The following is a 23,178-nucleotide window of genomic DNA, read 5'->3' on the forward strand; positions in this document are numbered from 1 at the left end:
TTCCTGCTCTAGGATTGCAGCATTTCACTAAACTGTTTTCTGTGGTTTAAGTATATTCCAACAAGGTAAAATAGCTGTTTCCTCAGTTTTACCCTTTCAAGTATGTATTGTGGGTATAGCTAAACCAGACTCTACATTTAGTTCTGATGTAAATATGAATTCTTGACATGAAACATCACATGCTTTTATTTCAGGGATAACCTCCATTTCAGCTAATCATGGGAGAAATTAAAGTCTCTCCTGATTATAACTGGTTTAGAAGTACAGTTCCCCTTAAAAAGGTATGTATGGTTTTACTACACTTCTTATTTGCAAAGTCTTGTATTGTTTTTGTGTGTGATTTGGATGTTATGTCTTAGTAACGTTTGAGAGTAAAGGTTGCCAAGTATCATGACTCTGGGTTGCAGAGCATAAAGTTCACCCTTTCTCTGTCAAGTACAGTCAACTTTTGAGACTCATTCAAGAGCAAAAGTGAGTAGAACTATACTCATTTTATAATTGCTTTTACATATTCAAGCAAGCAAAAATATGTATATTCTTCTGTATGGTTTAGTGGAAAGCTTACAGTAACAGCAACTATACAATAAATGCAGTCATATTCTATTATAAAGCATTTTTCTGTTCCTTAGATTTAAGATTTACAATGGGTCACATTATAGATCCTCTGTTTTCAATGATACACTCACTCTTTAATAGTCCTCTTCCGGAAACTTTATTCGCCTAGGATGTCCAGAAACCCCAAACGCTTATATTGAAATTTGACTATTGACTCTAGGTCCCAAATTAATTTTAAATGTTTGGAGATCATACCAGACAAAGGCTGTTCAAGTCACAGCTTAAAATTTTTGCTGATCCCCTTGCAAAAGTATGATCTGGAGATCATCTGTGTCTCTGTTATTATTTCGTCAGGGTAGACAGCTGTGGAAGTACCATGCAAATTTGAATTAATAACAAAATTATTCTCCATTTAGGAATTTTGAGATACAGTTTTCCAAGTATAGACAGAATACCTGCTACATACTTGGCACTGTTGCAGGAAGGCCCTGGATATCTTACTTAAGCGTACAGCAGTTTAAGAAAGTGGGTAGCGATGTACCCATTTCACAGATGAGAAAGCAGATTCTCAGAGGTTAACGTGGTAAAGGTCACAGAGCCTGGTAGAGTGGGTAGAGTCTGGATTAAAATCAAATTAATCTAAGCAGCCAGAAGTACTGGCTGCTTATCAAAGGGATCCCTCTCCCTTCTTGCTACCTGAGAAGCTACTGCCCATACTAAGGGGAGAATTGGCCCCTGGAGTCCCTCTGCCTTGTTTCATCCCCTCAAGATAACTTGTGTGAGCTCATCTTGGTGGACTCACTCAGCAAGCTGATCACCAGACCCAGAACAGCACAAACTTATCTAAGTATTCTTATAAGCAGTTATAGGAAGTTCTTTTATTGATGTGATTTTCTCCAGTTGCCAGGTCAGTTGGTCCACAAGTCATAATAAGTTTGCTTTAAATTTCATGATACTAGATTTTAAATTATCAAACAGATATTGTGTCTTCTAAAGGGATTCTGACAAAATTCTCAAAGAACTCTGAGAAAGTTGAAGTGATAACTTTTAAGTATTTATGGCTTATATTTAGAATGTATTATGTCAATTATATCTTAATAAAACTGAGGGGATGGGGATAGAAAAAAATGCTAATTTTGTTACTTTTCTTCTAAAGTGGATTATCGTAATAATTTTCTAGAAAATTTTAGAGTGCTGAACATCTTTTCTCATATGGATTTTATTACTATAAGATTGAGATTTGCTGTGTATACTCTCAAAGGCCTTTGAGAGATTTTTACCACAATCACAGCAAAAAGAAATGTGAAAAGCAAAAATGTGAGTGGCAAAATACAAAGGGCAAAAAACATGAGCATGAAATATTATTGTGACCATCTGTAACCTGGGCCCTATGGGCTTTGCCTTGCCCTGTTTTCTGCTCCCACTGACACTAGTGATCCTGGTTAGGGTGTTGCCACCCAGAGTAACACCATGGGGCCCCACAGCACTGCCAACTAGGAGAGCTCAGAAAATAGAACCTGGAGGCCTTGAACTTTTTAATGTAAAATTAGGATAAATGTTGATTTACATTGGCAAAAGTTCAAGCAGTTAATGTACTTTTCCAAATACCACCAAAAGTCAGTGAAAGAAAAAAAAATGAACTACCACACAGAGAATAATACTAATAGCTAACACTTATTGAAAACTCAGTATCTGCCAAACTCTGTTCTGAGCATTTGACTTGTCTCAGCACATTTAATGTTCATTGTTTTCTCTGTTGTGTCAAGAACCATTAAATCAGGAGAGTTTCTGATGACCTTTCTTCTTTCTACCCACTTTTCCCCAAAAAGCCAGTTTTTCTTGTGCCCACTCCCCACACTGGACCAAATGATTTGAAACATTCTCCTAGGACAATAACACCTATACTTGCCTCATCCCTCCTCTCTAGCAAGTCTCCCTTTTGGAAGCTTGGTCTAGATCTGGTTCCTGAAGCATCTCCTGAGTGGTACCATCTCTACCCAGTTCCTCCCTAGAGCCTGGAGTTTTGCCTCCTCCTCCTGTTTGCACTTTGACCCTGCTGGGCCAGCACTGGAGAACGACTGCAAATTGCCCTCCTACATGCTTGCATGCGCACACACGGCCAAAGTATAGGGAAGAAATAAGATGCTCTGTACAGAGTTTACTGTTTAATGGTAAACAGAATAGGCTTCATATAATCATGGATGGAGAGGAAAATTAAAAACTGATAGAGAAAGCAGCTCTTTGGAAGAGTGTAAAGCAGTTCTGTGGAATTTTTCCTTAGCATTGAAGAAGGAAAAGGAGACCAAAGCAGTTTATTATACATGCTAGTCTGGTGTGATCCCCAGGTTACCTTTTAACAAACAAGCCAGTGGTATTAAAATTGTCAGCAAAATTATAGTGTCAAGTTAACAGTACAAAAAACAAATCCATAAAATTTTTTATATTTTTCTTATAACTTTCCTTCAGATTATCGTGGATGATGATGACAGTAAGATATGGTCACTCTATGATGCAGGTCCCAGAAATATCAGATGTCCTCTCATATTTCTTCCCCCTGTCAGCGGGACTGCAGATGTATTTTTCCGGCAGATTTTGGCTTTGACTGGATGGGGTTACCGAGTTATAGCTGTAAGTATTATTGATTCAGTATTACATTTCAGGTCCACATTTTGTGGTTTTTGTGCCTCTGTTTCTGATCAGCTGTAGTAATGGCCACTTTTTTTTTTGAGGTAAGATATTGTTTTCCTTTTTTAAAATGTGAACTGAAGCCTTTTGAAGGAAGGATGACACAGACATGGAGAGATGCAAAGAGGACACGCCTCTGTTAGAAGCCTTCTCTACTCCCAGCTTTTACGTACATTCTCTCCTATAACTCTTCTCACACATCTGATTGGTAAGAAGCATTGTCCTTGCTCATAGATGAGGAAACTGAGGTCCAGGCCATTTTAGAGATCACTGCAGGTCACACAGCCAATAAGGTGGTAGAGGGAGAACTAAGCTCAGCTTCAGAATCCATTTCCTCTCTTCATTTATTACACCATTGCTTCCAAATAGAGCTGAGCATGGAATATCAGATAGCGTAAGGATCTGCTGACATCCAGATGACTGAAAGCTTGCTTTAATGTAAATCTTTGGCAGTTGAAGTGAGATTCATTAATTAGCTCATATCCTTAGTATTTGGTTAAGAAATTTTTGGTTTCTAATTGTTATTTTATCACTGAGTTTGGTCTAAATCAAGTTTCCCATTGATCATTCTTGAATCTCCTCTGGGAGAAAGGTGTGGGTAGTGAAGGCACTGTTGCTTGTGACTGATTTTCTGGCACGCCTTGACTGTGTAATGACAATGAAGGTTGGTCTCCTAACTTCTGAGGAAGAAGAGACTTTTGCTTTGGAGCTGGCACTTGTTTCTGGGACCTGGAATATAAGCAGATAAATGGTATTTCCTGTGGGACTACTGCCATTATCACACATTTTATTTACTATCTGAAAGAGGGAGCATGTGGACCGTATCTCATCTCTTGGAAGGTAACCAAAAATTCTGCTGAGGTCACCACCAACTGGGGCCACACAAAACAAATCCAATTCCTCTTCCTCCTGACAGCCCTTTTCTTTCTTGAGAAAACTGATTATCAGCGCTGTCTGCTGTCTTCTCCCGGGTCATCTCTGGCTAAATTTCTTCAGATTTTTGAACTATTTCTCATATGACATGTTTGAGTCTCTGTGACACAGTCCTCACTTGTGTTTTCCATAGTCGCTCATTGTGGACAGCATTCCATGAGAACAGGGTAGTAACTACCCTCATCCCAGCCCTCTGCAGCCTAAGATGTGATAGTGCCTCTCCTGGTGGCCACTGTTGATCAGCAGCCCCCAGGTGTCTGGCCCACTTTAGAGTGCTGTTGAAAACCGACTGTTTATCATTCCAAACTGGCTGGTCACAATAGCCTTACCTTCTGGCTGGATATTTCTTCTTGCCCTTAAGCTTCTTGATGTGGGCTTTCCCTATTTCATTAGCTAGATAATGAATCAAGAAAAGGCCAAACAGTGTCTTTAAAATTACTTTGTCCTTAAGATTTGATCAGAATGTCTAACTTCATGAGGTTTTAAAACTTACTAGATATTAGTGTCAAGCAGTTAAAATACGCAGATCCTTTTTTCACTTAAATTTTTAAATGAAATCTATAATTCACATACAGTTGTAAGAAATAAGACAGAGAGATATCTCTTTTATACTTGGCCCATTTCTCCCAATGGTAACATTTTGTAAAACTATAGTACAATATCACAACCAGGGTATTGATATTGATGTAATCCATCCATCTTATTCAGATTTCCCAGTTTTACTTGTACTCAGTTGTGTGTGTGTGTGTGTGTGTGTGTAGTAAGTTATATACAATTTTATCGCCTGTCCCGGGCACAGATATTTTAAATAAAAAGTTTTATAAAAATAAAATCTCCCTTCTTTTAGGCTATCATCTGACTCAAATTCTCAAATTTTCTGTTAGGTAGAGTCTGTTCTCCATTCTGTCTCAAAGCAGAATCTTATCCACAAATAGAATTTTAATAGTAAAAGTAACACATTACATCAAATCTGAAATTATCTCATAATTTACATGGCAATATTTATTCTAATGATTAGTGACGAAATGGATCTAAGTACTTAAATCAACAAGCCTGTTAGGCAGGTTTTACATATCAAAGAGAGGGGAATTCTTAGGTGACTTGATGACTTGTATTTCTTTTTCTTCCTCATCATTCACATTAATAGACAAGCTCCTTAGGGTCAAGCACCATACTTTTTTGGTGCTTGACCAAAAGTTCAAGAAATCAGACAGACTGACTAAGTCAATTAAAAGAAAAGGAGCAATTTTATTGAATACGCCCTTAAAGAAATGCTACCAAAAAAAGACGGAACTCTCCTTTGAACAGATTTTATTTCTAGTTCTCTTGATCCATAGTTCAGAATGAAGTTGGATTTAAGGGAAAACAGTATTTCTTTACTTGGATGGATTCTGCTCTGTGCACTCTTGAACTCAGATTTTCTTAGCTATTTGGAAAAGAAATTGATGTGAATTGAAATTGTTATTCACATGATATCACTAGAGTGTGCTTACCTTTTATTCTCCATAAAATAGGTCTGTTAGGTAAAATGTAAATTTTGAAGTGTAGGAGAATGTCAGAGCTTATTTTCACATATTTTGAATAAGGAGCAGAGCTTGAGCAAATGAGAAATGCTATTATGGGAGTCCTAAATTTTTCAGATACACATTTTACCTTTAGAGCTTCTAAAATAAAATTTAAAATTTGTTATTTCAGTTGCAATATCCAGTTTATTGGGACCATCTTGAATTCTGTGATGGATTCAGAAAGCTTTTAGACCATTTACAATTGGATAAAGTGAGTACTCTGAAACTAATTACTGACATGTGATTTTAATGCAACATTTACATTGTAAAGCCTGTTGTTGTCTTTTTTATTTTTTAATAGAGCTCTTTTGAGCTATAATTCACATACCATACAATTTACCTTTTTAAAGTGTATGATAAAGAAACCCCATACTCAGCAGTCGCTCCTTACCCTTCCTCCCCACAGCCCTGGCAACCTACTCTACTTTCTGTCTCTATGCACCTGCCTACTCTGGATATTTTATATAAATGAAATCATACAATATGTGGACTTGTCTGACTGGCTTCTTTAATTCAGCATAAAATTTTCAAGGTTCATCTGTGTTGTAGCATTTGTTAGTACTTCATTCCTTTTACTTATCAAATAATATCCCATTGTATAGATATAGTACATTTTGTTTATCCATTCATCAGTTGGTGCAATTTAGGATTGTTCCCAGGATGTTTGGCTATTTTGAATATCACTACTATGAACGTTCATGTACAAGTTTTGATGTGGACATATGTTTTCACTTCTCTTGGGTATGGAGTAGAATTACTAGAATCATAGTTTCCTTAAACATAAACTGCTAAGTGGTTTCATTTTCTAATGTAATCTGTGAACAATATTTTGTATAATTTATATGCACAGTTGTATTGTTTTATTGATAAATGTATAAATTCCATTTAAATACAATACTTCCTAAATTTCTAACTTCTGTAGCTGTTTTAGTCTATTGACTAGTAGTGACTTTCTATTCTGTGGTTGATGACAAAACAGTTTTTTTTAATATTTATATTCAGGATTGATCATTGTTATAGAGTACTCCTTGTGTTTGTTTACAATTAGGTTCATCTTTTTGGGGCTTCTTTGGGAGGCTTTTTGGCCCAGAAATTTGCTGAATATACTCACAAATCTCCCAGGGTCCATTCCCTCATCCTCTGCAATTCCTTCAGTGACACCTCTATCTTTAATCAAACGTGGACTGCAAACAGGTAGGAACATAAACATTTGGCCCAAATTCTTACTATTTTTGTTCAGTGGAATTTTGGAAATGTTGGCTTCTGGGTTTTTTTGACATACCAGGAAGGAAGGTCATATCTACTTCTGTCTTCTGAAACTGCCCCGGCTTTTAAAATTAGAAATAATCACCTGTGCCAAAGAAAATAATCTAATGAACTCTGAATTCATCTATTCCTGTTACTCTAAATTATTGTTTAGATTTGTTTAATATACATTTATATGCTCTTATAGTTTCTTTTCTGTGCATGTGCATTCTTGTATTCTGCTTGTTGCATTTATAATTTTGTGTAAACAGTTCTGCATATCGACTGACAGTTTAGCTTCTCCCAATTTTTCATCGTTTTCTACTGTAAATCTTTGTACAAATTACTTCTTTTCCTTCTCTTTCTGGATTATTTCTTTGAGATTTGTTTCCCAAAATGGATTAGAGCATTTAGTCTGTCAGCAAATGTTCTGCACATCATGACACTTAATGTTAGCATGCTTTTCAGAAAGATGGAAATGGTGGAATGCTTTGTGGGGTAACCAGTGGGGTGCTTGCTTCCAAAGAGCTGTCCTTTCATTGTTTTTTTCATTTTAATTAGCCTGATAGGTATATCTAATGGTACTTAAAGCTGACTTAAATGTGTATTTCTTTCATTGCTAGCAAGCCTAGGCTCTACTCTAAAAAAATGTCCATTGACTAAACATACCTGTCTGATCAGGTTGGTTTTCACATGACATTATAAGTAAATGTTGTTTTCATGATTTTCACATCTACTTAAGATTGTAGTCTATTGTTTTTTAAAATTTTCCTGATGTTATCTTAGTAGTTCTCTCAGCATTCATGCAGCAATTTCTTGTATACGTTAGCTACAAAGTCTTCATGTCCAGATAATGCCTAAAACTCATTATTTTTTATGATTTTTAGTGTTTTAACCCATTTCCTGTTTGCCATGGGCTAACTCACAGATTATAGTTCTGACCTTGCCCCCAAAGTTTGCCATGAAATATCTCACTTTTATTATTTTTGCATCATTCTAGTGTATTGATAGTCTTTGGAAACAAATGACATCATTCTATTTATAGCATTCTGTTTTTAGTAGTGATATTTCCATTTATAAAATATAGTAATTCTCGATCACTGAAAATGTCAAATCCTAGAAAACATAGCATTCCTACGTGCGATGTTAACATCGTTCACGAAAAGTTATTAGCCAAAGATTCATTTGATGAGTCCAATTTATATATACATTTCTGTTATATTAGGATTAAAGACAAGTTCTGTTTAGAAATAACTCTAAGAACAGTTTTTATATTTTATTTTCACATTGCAAACCAATCAGATTTGCTTCAGCCTCAAAGAGAATGTTTATGTAAAATTAAAGTAATGCTGACAGTGAGCTGCACTTTTTTTTCTAAACAGGTAATGGGTCAGTTGTCAGAAGCTAAGACTGCCCTGCTTTGTGCTCATGTATATCAGCTACTTTTTATCAAATATCCTAGTGCTTACTAGGGGTAAGCATAGCCAGCAGGGTCTACCCCTAACAGAGCATACCTAGGCATCAGACCATTAGAAGATAAGAAAGCTGTGGGGGCAGGATAAAGAATTTAGAAAGGTAACTGAAAGATGACTGACTGCCTTTGTGAGGGAAGCTCAACTTCCAACAAGGCTGTTCTACTGAGAATATGTATCAGATGGTGGTCTGTACCTTTTATAAGTCATTTTCAGTATAGGCTTAGAGAAATTTGCGTTTACTCTTTATAATGGTTCTCATCATTTATAATTACTGGAATAAATATCAACCAAAAATCACATAGAAATTTATAAAGATTGAATTGCTTTGAATTAGTCCAGTTGAATCTAATAGCAGACCTTGGGAAGTACAGTTCCTCTTTTCATTTTACTATTTTGAAATATCAATCAGTCTACTTTGAAATATCAATCCAAAAGTGATATAAACCTGAAGGCTCACATCTTTAAGTTTTCAGTTTTCTAAAGGAAATAGTAGGCCAATTAGAGAAAAAAAACCTTGGAATCATCCGAATGCCTTGGTAAAGGTCTTTTGAAGTATCACTTATAATTATTTCAAATCCTCAAAAGTTTAATCATATTAAACCATAACTTTTTGGGAGCTTGAGAAAGTGTACATTAAAACAAGATACTGTGCTCTTTGAAAGAAGGGACTAGGTCTTTTTATATCCACATCCCAAGTACCTGACTAATAGAATGCTTTGGGGTGGAATGAATATTTGCCATTTATGTCTTGGAAGTTTATCAGGTCTTTGTTTTACAGCTTTTGGCTGATGCCATCATTTATGCTCAAAAAAATAGTTCTTGGAAACTTTTCATCTGGCCCAGTGGACCCTGTGATGGCTGATGCTATTGATTTCATGGTGGACAGGGTAAGGATCATGGCATTAGGGTGGGGACACTCGTACTTGGAATTTTCATATCTGCTTGGTTCCTGAAAACACATCTGTCTCATTGAGTATGTATTGGAGGTGCTTGTTAAGCAGTCCTCCAGATCAACTTTAATACATCCAGACAGATATTATTGCTGGTAACTCATCAGAATCCCTTGAGAGCTTTTGAAAATACAGATTCCAAGGCCTTACACCAGACCATTGAACTGGAATTCCTGAGCATGGGTTCTGGGATCACTGTATTTTCCTTCCGTGCCCCCTCTTTTACATCCCCCAAGTGAATCTGATGTAGCAGGTCTGTAGACTTGCATTTAGGAACTACTGGGCTAGATGACTTTTCTGAGTATATGTCTAGCTCTAAGATCTCTTAAAAGTTTATCTGCCATCTCTGAGCTTCAGGAATTGGTTTGCTGCCCACAGGCACCTGATTGAAGCAGCATTCAGGTTGAAAGCTACAGAAGGCCAGATTCCTGAAAGAGAAAAATGTCACCACCTGAGAGGCCCACTTCATAGTTGCTCAAATACATGTGTTTCCTCATCGGTGACCTTTCTGGCCCCACCACACATGATACCACCTTTATGAACACAAATATTATCTATGGATGTAGTAGAAATGTGAAAGACAAATTGATTCAGAAACTTTACCTGTTTTCTTTCTACAGCTAGAAAGTTTGGGTCAGAGTGAACTGGCTTCAAGGCTTACCCTGAATTGTCAAAATTCTTATGTGGAACCTCATAAAATTCGGGACATCCCTGTAACCATTATGGATGTAAGCTTTTTTTTTCCCCCAGTAAAAATAGATGCTTTATCTTTTTAAATGTATATGTCAAGATCTTCCTCATAATTATTTTATTATTTTTCAATGTTCTTTAACTGCTGCCCTGAATTTTTTTACCCCCTAGCTTTCTTAATCCCAAAATAATATGTTTATTGCTTATCCTATATTTTTCCTGGCAGGAATAGCACTATTGAAATCAGAATAAATTTAAACAAACATGGTTGTTCTCACCCATTTTGGTATATTTTTGCTATTCTCATCAACAGACATTGCACTTGAGTTATTACACATCTAGGCAGCAAAGAGAAGGTGCTTCAGGAGGGCAGGGAGTCAAGAATTCCATAACGTCTAATTAGTACAAAAGCTTGTTTCATGTATTTTTGAGTTGCAGTAAAATATACATAACAGAATTTACCATTTTAACAATTTTTAAGTGTACAGTTCAGTGGCATTAAGTACATTTACAGTGTCGTGCAACCATCACCATTGTCCATTTCCAGAATCATCCTAAACTGAAACTCTGTACCCATTAAACAATAACTCCCCATTACCCCCACCCCCAGCCTCTGGTAACCATGTTGTAGCATGTATTAGAGTGTCATTTCTTTTTAAGGCTGAATAATATTCCATTGTATGGATATACCACATTTTGTTTATCCATTCATCTGTTGATGGACATTTGAGTTGTTTACACCTTTTGGCTACTGTCAATAATGCTGCAGTTAGCAGTGATATAGAAATATCTGTTTGAGTCCCTACTTTTAATTCTTTTGGGTATTTACCTAGAAGGGAATTGCTGGGTCATATGATAATTCTGTGTTTAACTTTCTGAGCAACCACAATATCATCTTCTATAGCAACTGCACCATTTTACAACCCTACTAGCGATACACAAGGGTTCCAATTATTCCATATCCTCACCAAAACTTGTTATTTTCTATTTTTTGATAATAGCCATCCTAATGGATGTGAAGTGGTATTTCATTATGGTTTTGGCTTATTTTTTTAATCATATAACTACTTTATTTTGCCTCATAAAATAGATTTATTCCTAAATTCAAATATCATGGTATTTTTAAAAATTGATTTTTGTTGGGAAATTGATTTTTGTTATCCATTATGAGCATGTAAACAATAATTTACATTCTGCACTATAATCTCTACCTTATGATATTTACCATGTCACAGAGCAAGATTTTCAGTTAGCAAGTTGGAGATGCATTTTTTTTTTTTTTGCTTCTTTTAAATTACTTTTTGAAAAACTTTTTTTGCATATGTACATAAACATGTTTATATGGGCATTGAAAAATGTCTAGAATCAAACTGCTAGCAGTGGCTCCCCCAGGAAGGGTTCTGGACTTTTTCTTACACTCTTTAAATATTTGGGGGATTTTTTTTTTTTTACTGAGCATGTACTACTTATTAGCTGTTTTTAACTAACAGTAAAATTTAAAAGTTCTTTTGGGTTTCATGATATTTTTGAAATTAATTGGCATTTTCAAGAATGATTGTTCACTATTAATATTCTGCTAGTTTAGTTACCTATGTTTGAGGGAAAAGGAAATTCATAGTAGAATTTTCCTCCCAAAGAGATAGCAAGAGACGTTTGGCAGTAAAATGTGTAGCTAACATCTTAACGTTGGAGTTAAAGTCACCAGGGATCAGCAGGAGGAGGTGGCCCAGGCTGCACAGGGGTTTAGCAGTATCTCTTCATGAGAAAGAAATGCTCGGGGTGGCGCTTTCTATAATATGAAAAGGACATATTAAATACCAGTACGTTTCAGCTGTGTCTTTTTGTTCAAAGGTATTTGACCAGAGTGCACTTTCAACTGAAGCTAAAGAAGAAATGTACAAACTGTATCCTAATGCCCGGAGGGCTCACCTTAAAACTGGAGGCAATTTCCCCTACCTGTGCAGAAGTGCAGAGGTGAATCTTTATGTACAGGTAAGTCCCAGCTTGGAACCCAGAACACTTTGAACCCAAAATGTATGGTTTGAAACAAAGCTTTTTGTGTGTGTGGAGTAAAAGAGTAAGAGAACTACAGAATTCTCCGTAGGAATGAGGCATTGACTCAGTAAAGGTGGTTTGCATTAATAATTTATAGGAGAATTCGAGCAGGCATATTAGAGACACTGGGTGACTCTCTGCCCACCACCCATTTTCTAAGAATAGCAGGCCCGCTTTCACACACTGAAGTAGCCATTTGGTATGATGTAACTTTGCCTCCTGGACATAAGGAATTCAATTAGAGCAGGACATCAGACCTAAATGGTGGGGCCGGGGGGTTGGGGCCAATCTGAGTCCTGTGAAGTGACATCTTGATCTATTTTTAATGCATTAAAAAAGCACACACAAAAAAACTAACAAACACTACCACCTTTTCATCCTCTATCTAAATGAATATTAGAATAGAGTGAGAAATTATTGCTTTGGCAATTTGGCAAGAAGTATCAAGAGCCTTAAAAAAAGTCACCTGCTTTGATCTTGTCATCCACTTGTGGCAATAGATCCTAAGGAAAGGATCCTAAATACAGGAAAAACTCGATGCCCAGAGACATTCATCCTGGTGGCAGGAAGAACAGCAAAGGATGGAAAGGACCTGAGTGGCAGAGGGGGAGGGTAAACAGCTACTCGTGGAGCAGGATGCCACCATTTAAGATGTTTATGAAGACTTCGTAAGAACTTGGAGAGACTAATTACATATTAAATGAGGGACAAAGATCCCAATTGTGATTTTTTAAAAATATACTTTGACTTTTCTGTTTTCCAATATTTATCAAATTATTCTATATTAACGCTGTAATTTTAGAAGTATAAAACATATACTATGGTGACATTTAAAATAATGATTCTACATTTCTACAGATACATTTGCTGCAATTCCATGGAACCAAATACGCGGCCATTGACCCGTCGATGGTCAGTGCCGAGGAGCTCGAGGTGCAGAAAGGCAACCTCAGCATCAGTCAGGAGGAGCAATAGCTGGGGCTTTGGCTGGTAACAACGAGTGACCCCGTGTGTCCTTGTACAGTCAGTGACGCTAGTGCCCGCCAGTCGGCCTCTTTGCTCAGTTTGTCAGGCTCGCCGGTTGTCACTGTGTTTGGAAGTAGGACTGATTGCCGCCTTTGTGACAAGCGGCAGCTCTTCTAAGCCAGTGTAGTTGTTCCCTCTCGGTTTTTCTAGCTTTTGAATTTGAAGAAGTACTTTTGAAGACTCTCATTTTAAGAATTGTGAAAATTTTGCTACCAAAAGTCTTCACCTCTGTATTCTTATGTGAATGTTAATTTCCGAGGTTTGGGATTTTGTCATGTTTTTTTCCTTGCCTTTTTTTCTTTTCTTTTTGTTCTTCTTTTTTTAATTTTTACATTATTTGCTATAAATACTGCACATCCAGATTGTATATCAGAAGGACATTGGTTATTTTTATGCTTTCTTGGTTATAACAGTTACCAGAGTACCAAGGCTATCATACCACCATTTGCTCTCCTGCAAATCAACTACTAATTTCCATTTAAGCAAATTGTTTTGAGTTTTAGCTGTTGTCTTTCTAGCCATTACAGTCATTTGGAATAAAAATTCCATTTCAGTGAGTGGCTTTTGTGGTTATTATAGGTGTCCAACTGGGCTACACAGACATAGGACTTTCTGAAAAGCAGATCATGTCATTTGCCAATTTGGTATGACTTTAGGTAAGTTACTTAATCTCTCTAAAGTGCAATTTGCTCATTATTAAAAAACAGTAGCTATCTTTTATTGAGATACTATGTGCCAGGTACTTTTGATGTCTTCTTTTTTCCCCGTCAGTGCAAAATTCGAAACACACATAAAGCAGAGAAAACTACGTCCCCATCACCCAGCTTCAAAAATGATCAACTCATGGATAGTTTTATATCATCTCTTACCCCACCCTCACTTCTTCCACACATACTCATCTCATCACTGAATTACTTTAAAGCAATTTCTGATACCATATCTCATCTGTAAGTACTTCTGTATGTACCTTCAAGAGATAAAATAACCATAATGCCATGATCACACTTAAAAATTCCTTTATATTATCTAATATCTAGTCAATGTTCCCATTTGTCTTTTTATGATTGATGTTGTAATCGGCTCCCAAAGTTCACATTTTGCATGTGATTGAAATATCTCCTAAATCTCTTAAAGTACAAGTTCCTTCTCCCTCTTATTTTTTTCTTGCCATTTATTTGTTGAGGAAACAGGCTCATTTGTCCTATAGAATTCACTAGTCTGGATTTGGCCGATTGCAGCCATGTGGTGTGCTTTAACTGGTTTCTCTGTCCCTGGTATTTCCCATGAACTGGTAGTTACATCTAGAGGCTTGATCAGCTTTGGACTTAATCTTTTTGGCAGAAATGCTTCATAGGTAGAGCTGTGTGCATTCCATTGGGTAACTTTTGGAGACACATGATATCTATTTGTCTCTAAGTTGTTAAAACTGGTCAGTAGGTTGTGTTGTCAGTCTGATCTAGTCATTGGAAAATTCCCCTGATGGTTTTGCTGCCACTGCTGATCATTGCACAGAAGCATCGTTTCATTAGGGGTTACAGAACAGTGACAGTACTCTTAATTTTTATCATTCTGTATTTATTAACTGGAGTTAGCTGATTAAAACACACATACACACCCCACCCCCACCCCACCCCAACCCTTCTCTCATCAACTATTTGGTTTCTCTGAGGTACAATTTAGACAAAATCAGCGTCGATGCTTCATTCCCTCTAAGTTTTCAGAATATTGAGTTGGCCATACTTTTTCAGATTTCATCCCTACCACAACCCTGGTTAAACTGACTACAGGTGAGGTCACAGAGACGAGGAGAGATCGAGAGACTCACCACTTGGCATCACACAGTAAGGGGCAGAGATGGAATGCCAAGTTAGGTCTGACCATCCCTAAAGCCAGCGATCTGTCTCTGAAGATTACAGTGTCCTCTCTGACTGCCTGTGACTTGACAACTGTCGTGAGTCATGGAAGCATGTGATAAACCATGAAGGCAGGGCTTGCTGTTTTTAAATTAGCATTGAGGCTGCCATAGTTTCACTGTGTGTGTCTTGACTTCCTAACAATCAGGGAGCTCCTATGGGCAGGGCCTTGTCACACATGCCACATATGGTCAGAAGCCTTCACCTCAGCCGGTGCAGTAATGACTTATGGACTGCCCACACTTTTCAAAGCCTCCCTGTGTGAGCCATGACCTCTAACAGCGTTAACTATTCCCTGGCTCTATACCCCAAAGACTGCCATTTCCAGCCCTGACTGATTTTGAGTGCTGGCCAGTCTTCTACAGGCACCCCATACTCTACTGGCAAAAGCCATACCCATGTCCCCCCTGCCCAAATCTGCCCCTTCTCTCCTAAACGCTATCATCTCGGTTCTCAGCATCACTGTTCCTCAGATTCCCCAACTAGAAACACAGCCATCTTGGACCCCCATTCCTACTCCTCAACTCCCATGTCTCAGGCTGAAGCAGATGCTAAGATAAAACTTTGGGTGTAAGATGTTTATTAAGGATCAAAGGAAGAAAACTTGTAGAAGGGTAATGGATTGGGCAGAGGGAGATGTTGAGTTGTGATGCAGGCCCAACCAAGCACCAGCTGACTGGGTAGGGAGCTCTCTCGAGCTAGTAGTGCCCATTGGAATAGTCTCATAGAGAGCCGAGGTGGCCAGGCCCTCTGCACATCGGGCTCCTCACAGCCCGCCTGCCCCTCTAGCTCACTTCTCCTCCTTCCAGCTTCCTGTGTTCCAGCCACACCATTCCCCTAACAGAATGTACCACTGTATAGACTGCTTTTTGCTTGGAACATGCTTTGCCCATTTCTGTCTTCTAACCTTCCTCTCCTTTACCTTCTTCGAGGAAGAATAAATCTCATAGTTCTCTGCATACACCTGTTACAGCACCAACTGCATTATATTACATTATTGATATCCAGCCCCTACTCCCCCCACCACCCCAGACCACAAGCTTCCAGAGGACAAGAACTATGGGCTACTCAGCTCTCGTCCCTAGCTCCCGGCAGATTGCCTGGCATGAAGTAAATATTGACTACTGGTGGTGAATTTGAGCGGTTGTGGTTACATCGAACCAATCCACAACAGCTTGTCTGATTTGAAAGTTTGCCATAGAACACCCAAACGAAAGAAACGAGTACTGAATTTGCGAGACATATTTCAACATGTCGATTTTATTTAAGAACTTCCTTTTTTGTCTTGAAAAAAATACAAAATTCATTGTGCAAAATTCATCCAGATAAATGATCTAAGTCCCCTGTGGTACAAAATACCTTTCCCAAATGGAAGAGATGGAAGAGGAGGGTTTTCCACCTCAACACAGCACTTGCAGAGTAAGGGTGCCACATGGCCATGAGACTGCGTGCTATGTAGGGGTCTGAATCCTGTGAACTGTGAGACCTCAGGCAAGACACACCTCTCAGATCATCAAGTTACTGACTACAAAATGGGCTGATTTCAAAGCTTTTTCTTTCCATAAATTTTAGTTAGGTGTAGGTATTTTTTTATTAATAGAATTATTTTTTAAGTTAAAAAAATAGTAGATAGGACAGAATTCCCTTTCCACGGCAGTTTCCCTTATATTAACTTGCATTAGTGTTAGAATAATGTTTGCAGGTTTATCTGTTGGATAAACTCCTAGAGGTGGGATTGCTGGGTCAATGGGTAAATGTATTTGTAATTTTGGTAGATAATGCCAAATTCCCTTTAAGAGGATTGTACTATTGTGAATCCCACCAGCCATGTGTGATAGCTGAAGCCCCTTTCAGCTCAGTTTTTACTCTATCGCCTTCCCAGGACTCAGGCCCAATGGGTAACTTTGTGAAGTTTTTCTAAGATATGGGCTCCTTGGCTGGCTACAGCCAGCTTTGCCACATGCAAGAGAGCTCAAATTAGACAGAAACAGCTTTCAGGCAGAACTTTCAGGGTTCCTGAACAGACAGTTCTCCACATGCTGTGAAACTGTGAAGCTTCCTGAGTTACATTTCCCTGAAACCACACTCTCCTGCTGGTGTGGCTGAGCTGCGCAATAACCTGTGCTTGCCTGGCACCTAAAAGCAAAGCTTCAGACCAGCTGCACCATCCAATATGGTTGCCACTTGCCACAAGTGCCTATTTAAATTTCAAGTAATTAAAATTAAATAAAATTTAAAACTCAGTTCCTCAGTCACACTAGCCGCATTTCAAGTGCTCAACAGCCACAGGCTGGTGGCAAACATATTGCATAGCACAGATCCAGAATATTCCCATCATTGCAGAAAGTTCTGTTGGATAGTGCTGCTCCACAGATGTGAGCCTTTGTATGGAACTATTAAATATGAAGAAAATGACAGCTAAATGCAAGGTGTGACCCTGGACTGGATTCTGGTCCAGAAAAAGAACATGAATAGCTCAAATGAAAAAATTTGAATAAGGCCTGAAGATAAACTAATAGTATTGAATCAGTGTTTATTTCCTGGTCTTGGAAATTATACTGTGGTTATGTAAGATGTTAATATTTGGGGAAGCTGTATTGCGAAGAGTATTTGGAAATTACTATTTCTGCAACTTTTTTGTAAGTGAAATGATTTCAAAATAAGTTTTCAAGCTTAAAAAATTATAAAACAAGAGGGAAAAATGAGTGTGTGCCTCCTGGAACTGTCAAAGTATACAAATACACTTGGGAACAGAAACAGCTGTGGAGTAAGCACAGCATTCCAAAAGCCAGTGAATGAGTTAAGGGCCATCCATTTTGTAAGTGATGGATGGAGCCCTTCGCCAGGTAAGGGAGACAAGAATGCTGGATTTGACACCTGACCTCACCACCTAATTAGCTTCTTAGCCACTGTGAGCCCATGTTCTCTCCGAAAAGACACCCCTTGCATCTGGGGACTGCTGTGAGGCTCCGAGGAGATGATGGAGATGAAAGTAAGCTGAGAGATGTGAAGGAAAATACCTGTGGGAAAGGATTACCTGCAAAACTTGAGACAAGGCCCTGGACCGATCCTTGTGAAAAAGATTACAAACATTTGCCTGCTGGCCCTGCATGACTATGTGTTTCAGTAAGAAGCAGCTAGAGATCTGATAACAGTGATTTTTTTTTAAGCCCTTAAATGGTGGTCATCTGTTCAATGGTCCCCAGTCTGAGGTCCCATGCTCCTGAAGGTCCAGCCCCTCCAGTTACATGGCTGTGCACCTCCTGGGGGCACTCGGATCAGCATTTGCTTTCTTCCTGATGCTTTCTGCAAAAGACAAGATTCCTATTGCCTCATGCTGCCTAAGTTCTGCTGCATAAGTCTAGTTTTAGGTTTTAATAGGCTGCCATATTTGTGTTAAAAGCAGCAACAATAATATTTAAGAATATTTTGGAAAAAGAAAAAAGTCATACCTAATTCCTCCAGTCTGAAATGACTCTGTTTTCTTACTCTGCCTGTGGCAGCTGTGGAACAGCCACCATGCCAGGGGCTTTCCCTTTTGCCCTCAGTAACATGCTATCAATGTTTATTCTTGTTGCCACATGACCAGTATAGCCTTCACTACTATTGGTGACTGCCTAATACCTCATCCTGTGACATTTTATAAAGCTTCTTGCTAATGGACATTATGGTATTTAAGGCTTTGTCCATGAGCTGACCTTGTTTTTAATGAGGAATTAGTACTGGAACCTTTTATCCTGCCTGTCTGATGAGATGCCCTGAATTCCTAACCAAGCTTTGGGGATTGAAAAAAAAAAAATGTTTTTGCCCTTTTCCAAAATCTTCTTATTACATTCTGTTTGTTTAATAGCTAGGATCCAAAGGTTGTGATGGCTTCAAAAATTTTATTTGACCAGATCTGACTGGTTCAACTCATACCAAGCCATTCTGGCCCATATGTCTTAATGTTTATGAAAAAGACCTCTGCAGGCTGTTCCAGGCTTATTACAAACTAGAAAAAACAAAGTATAGAGGGCTGAAGAGGAAGAGACTGTAGCGTCGGTGGCTTTGGGGCTGTGAATGTCTTAAGGATCATCTGGGCCAACATCCTCATTACACAGAGGGGAAAACCAGGGCTGGGAGGCACCATGACTTGCCCAAGGCTCCACGTGAGCTCCATAAAAAGGCAGGGTGAGGACCAGGAATTTGGAAGGTTCAGGTCCAGCGCCACAGCCTGTGGTTTGAGTAGCCCTTGGAAAGCCCTGACACATTCCAGTGGGGCCATGCAGCTCTGACCCTGGGGCCCAGCGCTGCCCTGAGCAAGAGCTATGCAGGGGATGCTCTTACCAGCCAGGTCCCTCCTGCCAATGGCCACAAGGCCCTCGAAGAGCGCTTTGCTGGGGTTCTCACTGGTTGTAGCCATGCCATGCAGCCAGATGAGCAGCATCCGGTGGCCATGCTCCCGGTAGCTCTTGGTGCCTGAGGACCATGAAGGAAAAAGAGAGCGGGAGAAGAAGCCAACCTGGCCCACTTAGCATGAGCCAGGCCCAAGAACGTGTCTATTACACCCTGTACTGCCTCCTAAACACCAAGCCCTTCTCTGTGCTCTAGCAGAGCTCAGCACAGAGATGAGAGAGGAGGAGCAGACTCAGATGGGGGCAGGGTACAGATTTTGTATTGGGGACTCTTGAACTTCCCCCGCCCCAGGCTTTCTCCCGAGCATCTACCATGCATACTGTTAGTGTCACTCTTAAGAGAGAGAGATAACTGGCACTCATTCTTGTGATACCACAATGCACATGATTGTATGTTTTATCTCTGGCTGCTCACGATCTGTGCCTTGCATGTTAGTGGCCCTAGCCTACAGATGAGAAGACGGCTTAGTCAGAGACAGAGCTGGCCATGTCCTTTCTTCTGCACCAGTGTTTCTCAGCCATAAGTACTCATCGGGAACACCTAGGAAGCTTTAGAATATAAATGACACCTGAGTCCCCTCCACTCCCAGCGATTCCAAAGTACTTGGTTGGGTCTGGGTGCAGCCTAGGTACTGAGTGGCGTGAAAGCTTCCCAAGTGATTCCAATGAACAACCATGTTTGGAAAATAAGCGCCCACACCTCAGTGCCAGTGGTGGGGTTAACTTTTTATTAAACTCTGTGACTAGGCCTGCTGTCCCAGCTGGGGACACACACACACACACACACACACTCACACACACACGCATGCACATACACACACTCAGGCACTGATGGGCACAGCCATAGGATCCAAGTCAGTCTTTTCACTGTGTCCTCTGACTTTCTGGCCCTCAGCAGGCACTTTCTCATGGTGCTGTTCTCGGTGCGGCAGTTTCGTCTGACCCATTTATTCACTAGCCCTTGCCCCCAGCCCCGTAATTTATCAGTGCTCCTTTATTGTCTACGGAAGTTCTTATTTAAAATAGAGTTCACTTTTCACCCCCTGCTCTATTCCACTAATTGGTTTGCATATTTTGTATGTCTCTATTATTGTAGTTATATAAATAGTTGAGTCTGGTTGAGTTAGACTCTCTTCACTTCCCCCCCCACCCAGAATATTTATTTATATATTTCCTATTTATTCTTTCAGGTAAACTGTAGAATCTTTTAGTCAAGTTTCAAAAACCTCCTATATTCATTTGATTAAAATTGGATCAAAGTTTTAATCTAATTTGGGAAAAATCAATATCTACATGACACTTTTCTAGCTAAGAATACAAAATGTCATTCTGCTTACCCAAGTCTTATGGTTCACCTAATTTTTATTGTTTTACTCATGTTATTCATATCTTTTTAGAAACACACACTGTCATAAGTGGAATATCTTTTTAAAAAATATCTCTGTATATTCTGCCCACTTATTGATACATAGGAACGCTGTGTACGTATATTTGTATATTTTATCATATGTTTAGCCATTTTCTTGAATTATTTTAATCTAAGTTTTCTGTTGATTTTAGACTTCCTGTGTATATAATTATAGCATCTGAAATTAATAAATTTCTCTCTTCCTTTCCAATATTTATACTCCTTATTTCTATTTCTGTTTTGTGCCTTATTAGTACCAGGGCCAAATTTTCCAAATAGATGTTAAATTATAGTGACGACAGCGATTCCTTTCTTTTTACTGGGAATGCCTTAGTTTCATGTTTGAATGATGCATGCCGGCTCCAGATGATTCATGAAGAATATGAAGTTCACAGACCAATGGGGGAGGGAAAGGCAGAGGGCATAGCCGGTGCAAAGGCCTAGAGGAGTGAAAAAGCACTCTGTGTGTTGGAAATGGCATGTGCCTTTGTGTGGCTAGGCTGGGGTTGCACAGGCTTTTTCCCCAGAAGCACAGAAAACTGAATACATCTCAAGTGTCCCCACCCCTCTGCCCACTGGTTGCTCCGGGGTGCCAAGGCAAGGTGGTACCTGTCCACTGTTGCTCGATGGCGTAGACATGGGCCTCAGTGAACTCCCAGCAATACGCGAGCTTCTTCCATTCATGAGGCTGCAGGTACCTGGAGGCCAGTCGCCACAGCACAGAGCGGAACTGCTCTGTTTCCTGCCGATGGTCTTGCTTAAAGGTCAAGCTTTTCCTAGAGGGGTCACCAGGGTCCCTGCAGGAGAGGTGGTCCTGTGGGGCAGATCCCAAAAGTGCATCGGCCATCTGGGGGAAATCCCTGCCAGGTTCTCCCTTATGATCCTGGACTGGGAACTGGGACTGGCATCATTATGGATCTAGAGCTTACTGTCCACTACTCTGGACTCTATGCCTTGCCTTGACCTCTGGAACCTAAGCCATTCACACTGTTCCTCCATCCAGAATTTCTCTCACCTCCTTGTCCCTCAACCCCATTGCCATAGTCAAAAGACCACCCAAATGCCACCTCTTCCAGAAAGGCTTCCCAATTTCTCTTTTTTCCCTGTATTCTTACATTAAAGTTTTGGTCAACAGAATGACTCAGCAGCTGCGGCTAAAACCAAGCAAGCCAAGAACCAGGCACTGGACTTGCTGAGTCTCAATAAGGAGTGAAGGGTGCTATTATAGAATTCTTTCTATGCAAAACGGATGACAAAATGAGAGGTTACAAAAGCAATAGCATAAATTAAACCCACAAAAGCCTAAAGTAAGTGAATGAAGAGTTCTGATTGTTAAAAAGCTCACGGTGAGAAAAATCATCCTGGTGTCTGCATGTTACATCTTGGTCAACAGTGTCTGGCCAGTCACCTGTGAGGTGGTAACCTAGGAGCTTGGCTCTCACCTGGGGTGGTAAAAATCGTTTCCCTAGAGCAGTGTTCTCAGGTCCACTGGTACATTGGGGTCCTCTGAGAGCTTTAAGAACTACTGATGCTTGGTCTCCAGGCCAGAGATTCTGTTGAATTGGCCTGGGGGTAGGGAGGCAGAATTCATGATTCTAACTGTGCCTCTGCCTGACTGTTGAGAACTTTTAAAGAGTGAGGTGGCTTAGAATTAATCACAGAGATGAATCACTTCATCAAACCCTTGGTAGTAATATCTTGGGGTTACATTTAGGAGCCTCTGTTGCAAAGGAGTTGTAATGCTTATGAGAATCTAGCGTGTCAGTGAAAGAGAATATCTTATGATTCCTAGTGAAATTCATTATTCATCAATTGACTTTGGAATAGTGATTTTTTATTTGAGAGTTGTAAGTCAGTAAACATTAAAATGTCTAAGATATTTGAAGTTCACTTTATAGGTTTAATTTATTGGATTTACTAGGGTAATTTAAGCATTTAGGAAGCATTTGAAGTGCTTGAAAAGAAAATCTATTAAATGTATTCATTTACTTTAAAATGTTTACAGTAGTTTAATTAACTAAGTTTAAACATGAGACCAAACATTAATCAAAAGGCTTCCTTAAAAGTGACTGTTAAAATTTATTAGGTTGTATAATAGAATAATAAGATTTATAAAATGAATATAAAAGTTTAAGGAAAACTAGTTTCTAAATTTGTAGAAAATTGAGTATTAATTTTTAAAACTGAAGAAATGTAAAAATTATTTTCTGTGTATAAAAACAACCCACAAAGACACCAAAAAACTTCCCATCCCGTTCCCATTTGCTGATAACTGGAATAGCAA

General features: G+C 39.1%; 2 protein-coding genes across 4 annotated transcripts in view; one reads left to right on the plus strand and one right to left on the minus strand.

The window, feature by feature from the left end:
- Window positions 1-13,736, plus strand: part of SPG21 (SPG21, maspardin) — a 17,115-nt gene extending 3,379 nt beyond the window's left edge. For 2 of the 3 annotated variants that reach the window (XM_006920262.3, XM_025038928.1), the window contains exons 2-9: window positions 195-281; window positions 3,022-3,183; window positions 5,869-5,949; window positions 6,787-6,932; window positions 9,237-9,345; window positions 10,029-10,136; window positions 11,950-12,090; window positions 13,012-13,736. In XM_006920262.3, coding sequence (XP_006920324.1) covers window positions 219-281; window positions 3,022-3,183; window positions 5,869-5,949; window positions 6,787-6,932; window positions 9,237-9,345; window positions 10,029-10,136; window positions 11,950-12,090; window positions 13,012-13,128 — 927 coding nt within the window. In that variant the 5' untranslated portion in view covers window positions 195-218 and the 3' untranslated portion in view covers window positions 13,129-13,736. The remainder of the gene's footprint in view (window positions 1-194; window positions 282-3,021; window positions 3,184-5,868; window positions 5,950-6,786; window positions 6,933-9,236; window positions 9,346-10,028; window positions 10,137-11,949; window positions 12,091-13,011) is intronic. The other variant, XM_006920263.3, reaches the window with a different exon arrangement.
- A 4,683-nt stretch (window positions 13,737-18,419) lies between these two features.
- ANKDD1A (ankyrin repeat and death domain containing 1A) overlaps window positions 18,420-23,178 on the minus strand; it is a 41,157-nt gene continuing 36,398 nt past the window's right edge. Inside the window, exons 13-14 of the mRNA XM_025038962.1 lie at window positions 21,504-21,708; window positions 18,420-19,550 (exon numbers count right to left, since the gene is read on the minus strand). Coding sequence (XP_024894730.1) covers window positions 19,084-19,550; window positions 21,504-21,708 — 672 coding nt within the window. The 3' untranslated portion in view covers window positions 18,420-19,083. The remainder of the gene's footprint in view (window positions 19,551-21,503; window positions 21,709-23,178) is intronic.

The sequence above is a fragment of the Pteropus alecto genome, unplaced genomic scaffold (genome assembly GCF_000325575.1).
Source record: "Pteropus alecto unplaced genomic scaffold, ASM32557v1 scaffold86, whole genome shotgun sequence".
NCBI lineage: Eukaryota > Metazoa > Chordata > Mammalia > Chiroptera > Pteropodidae > Pteropus > Pteropus alecto.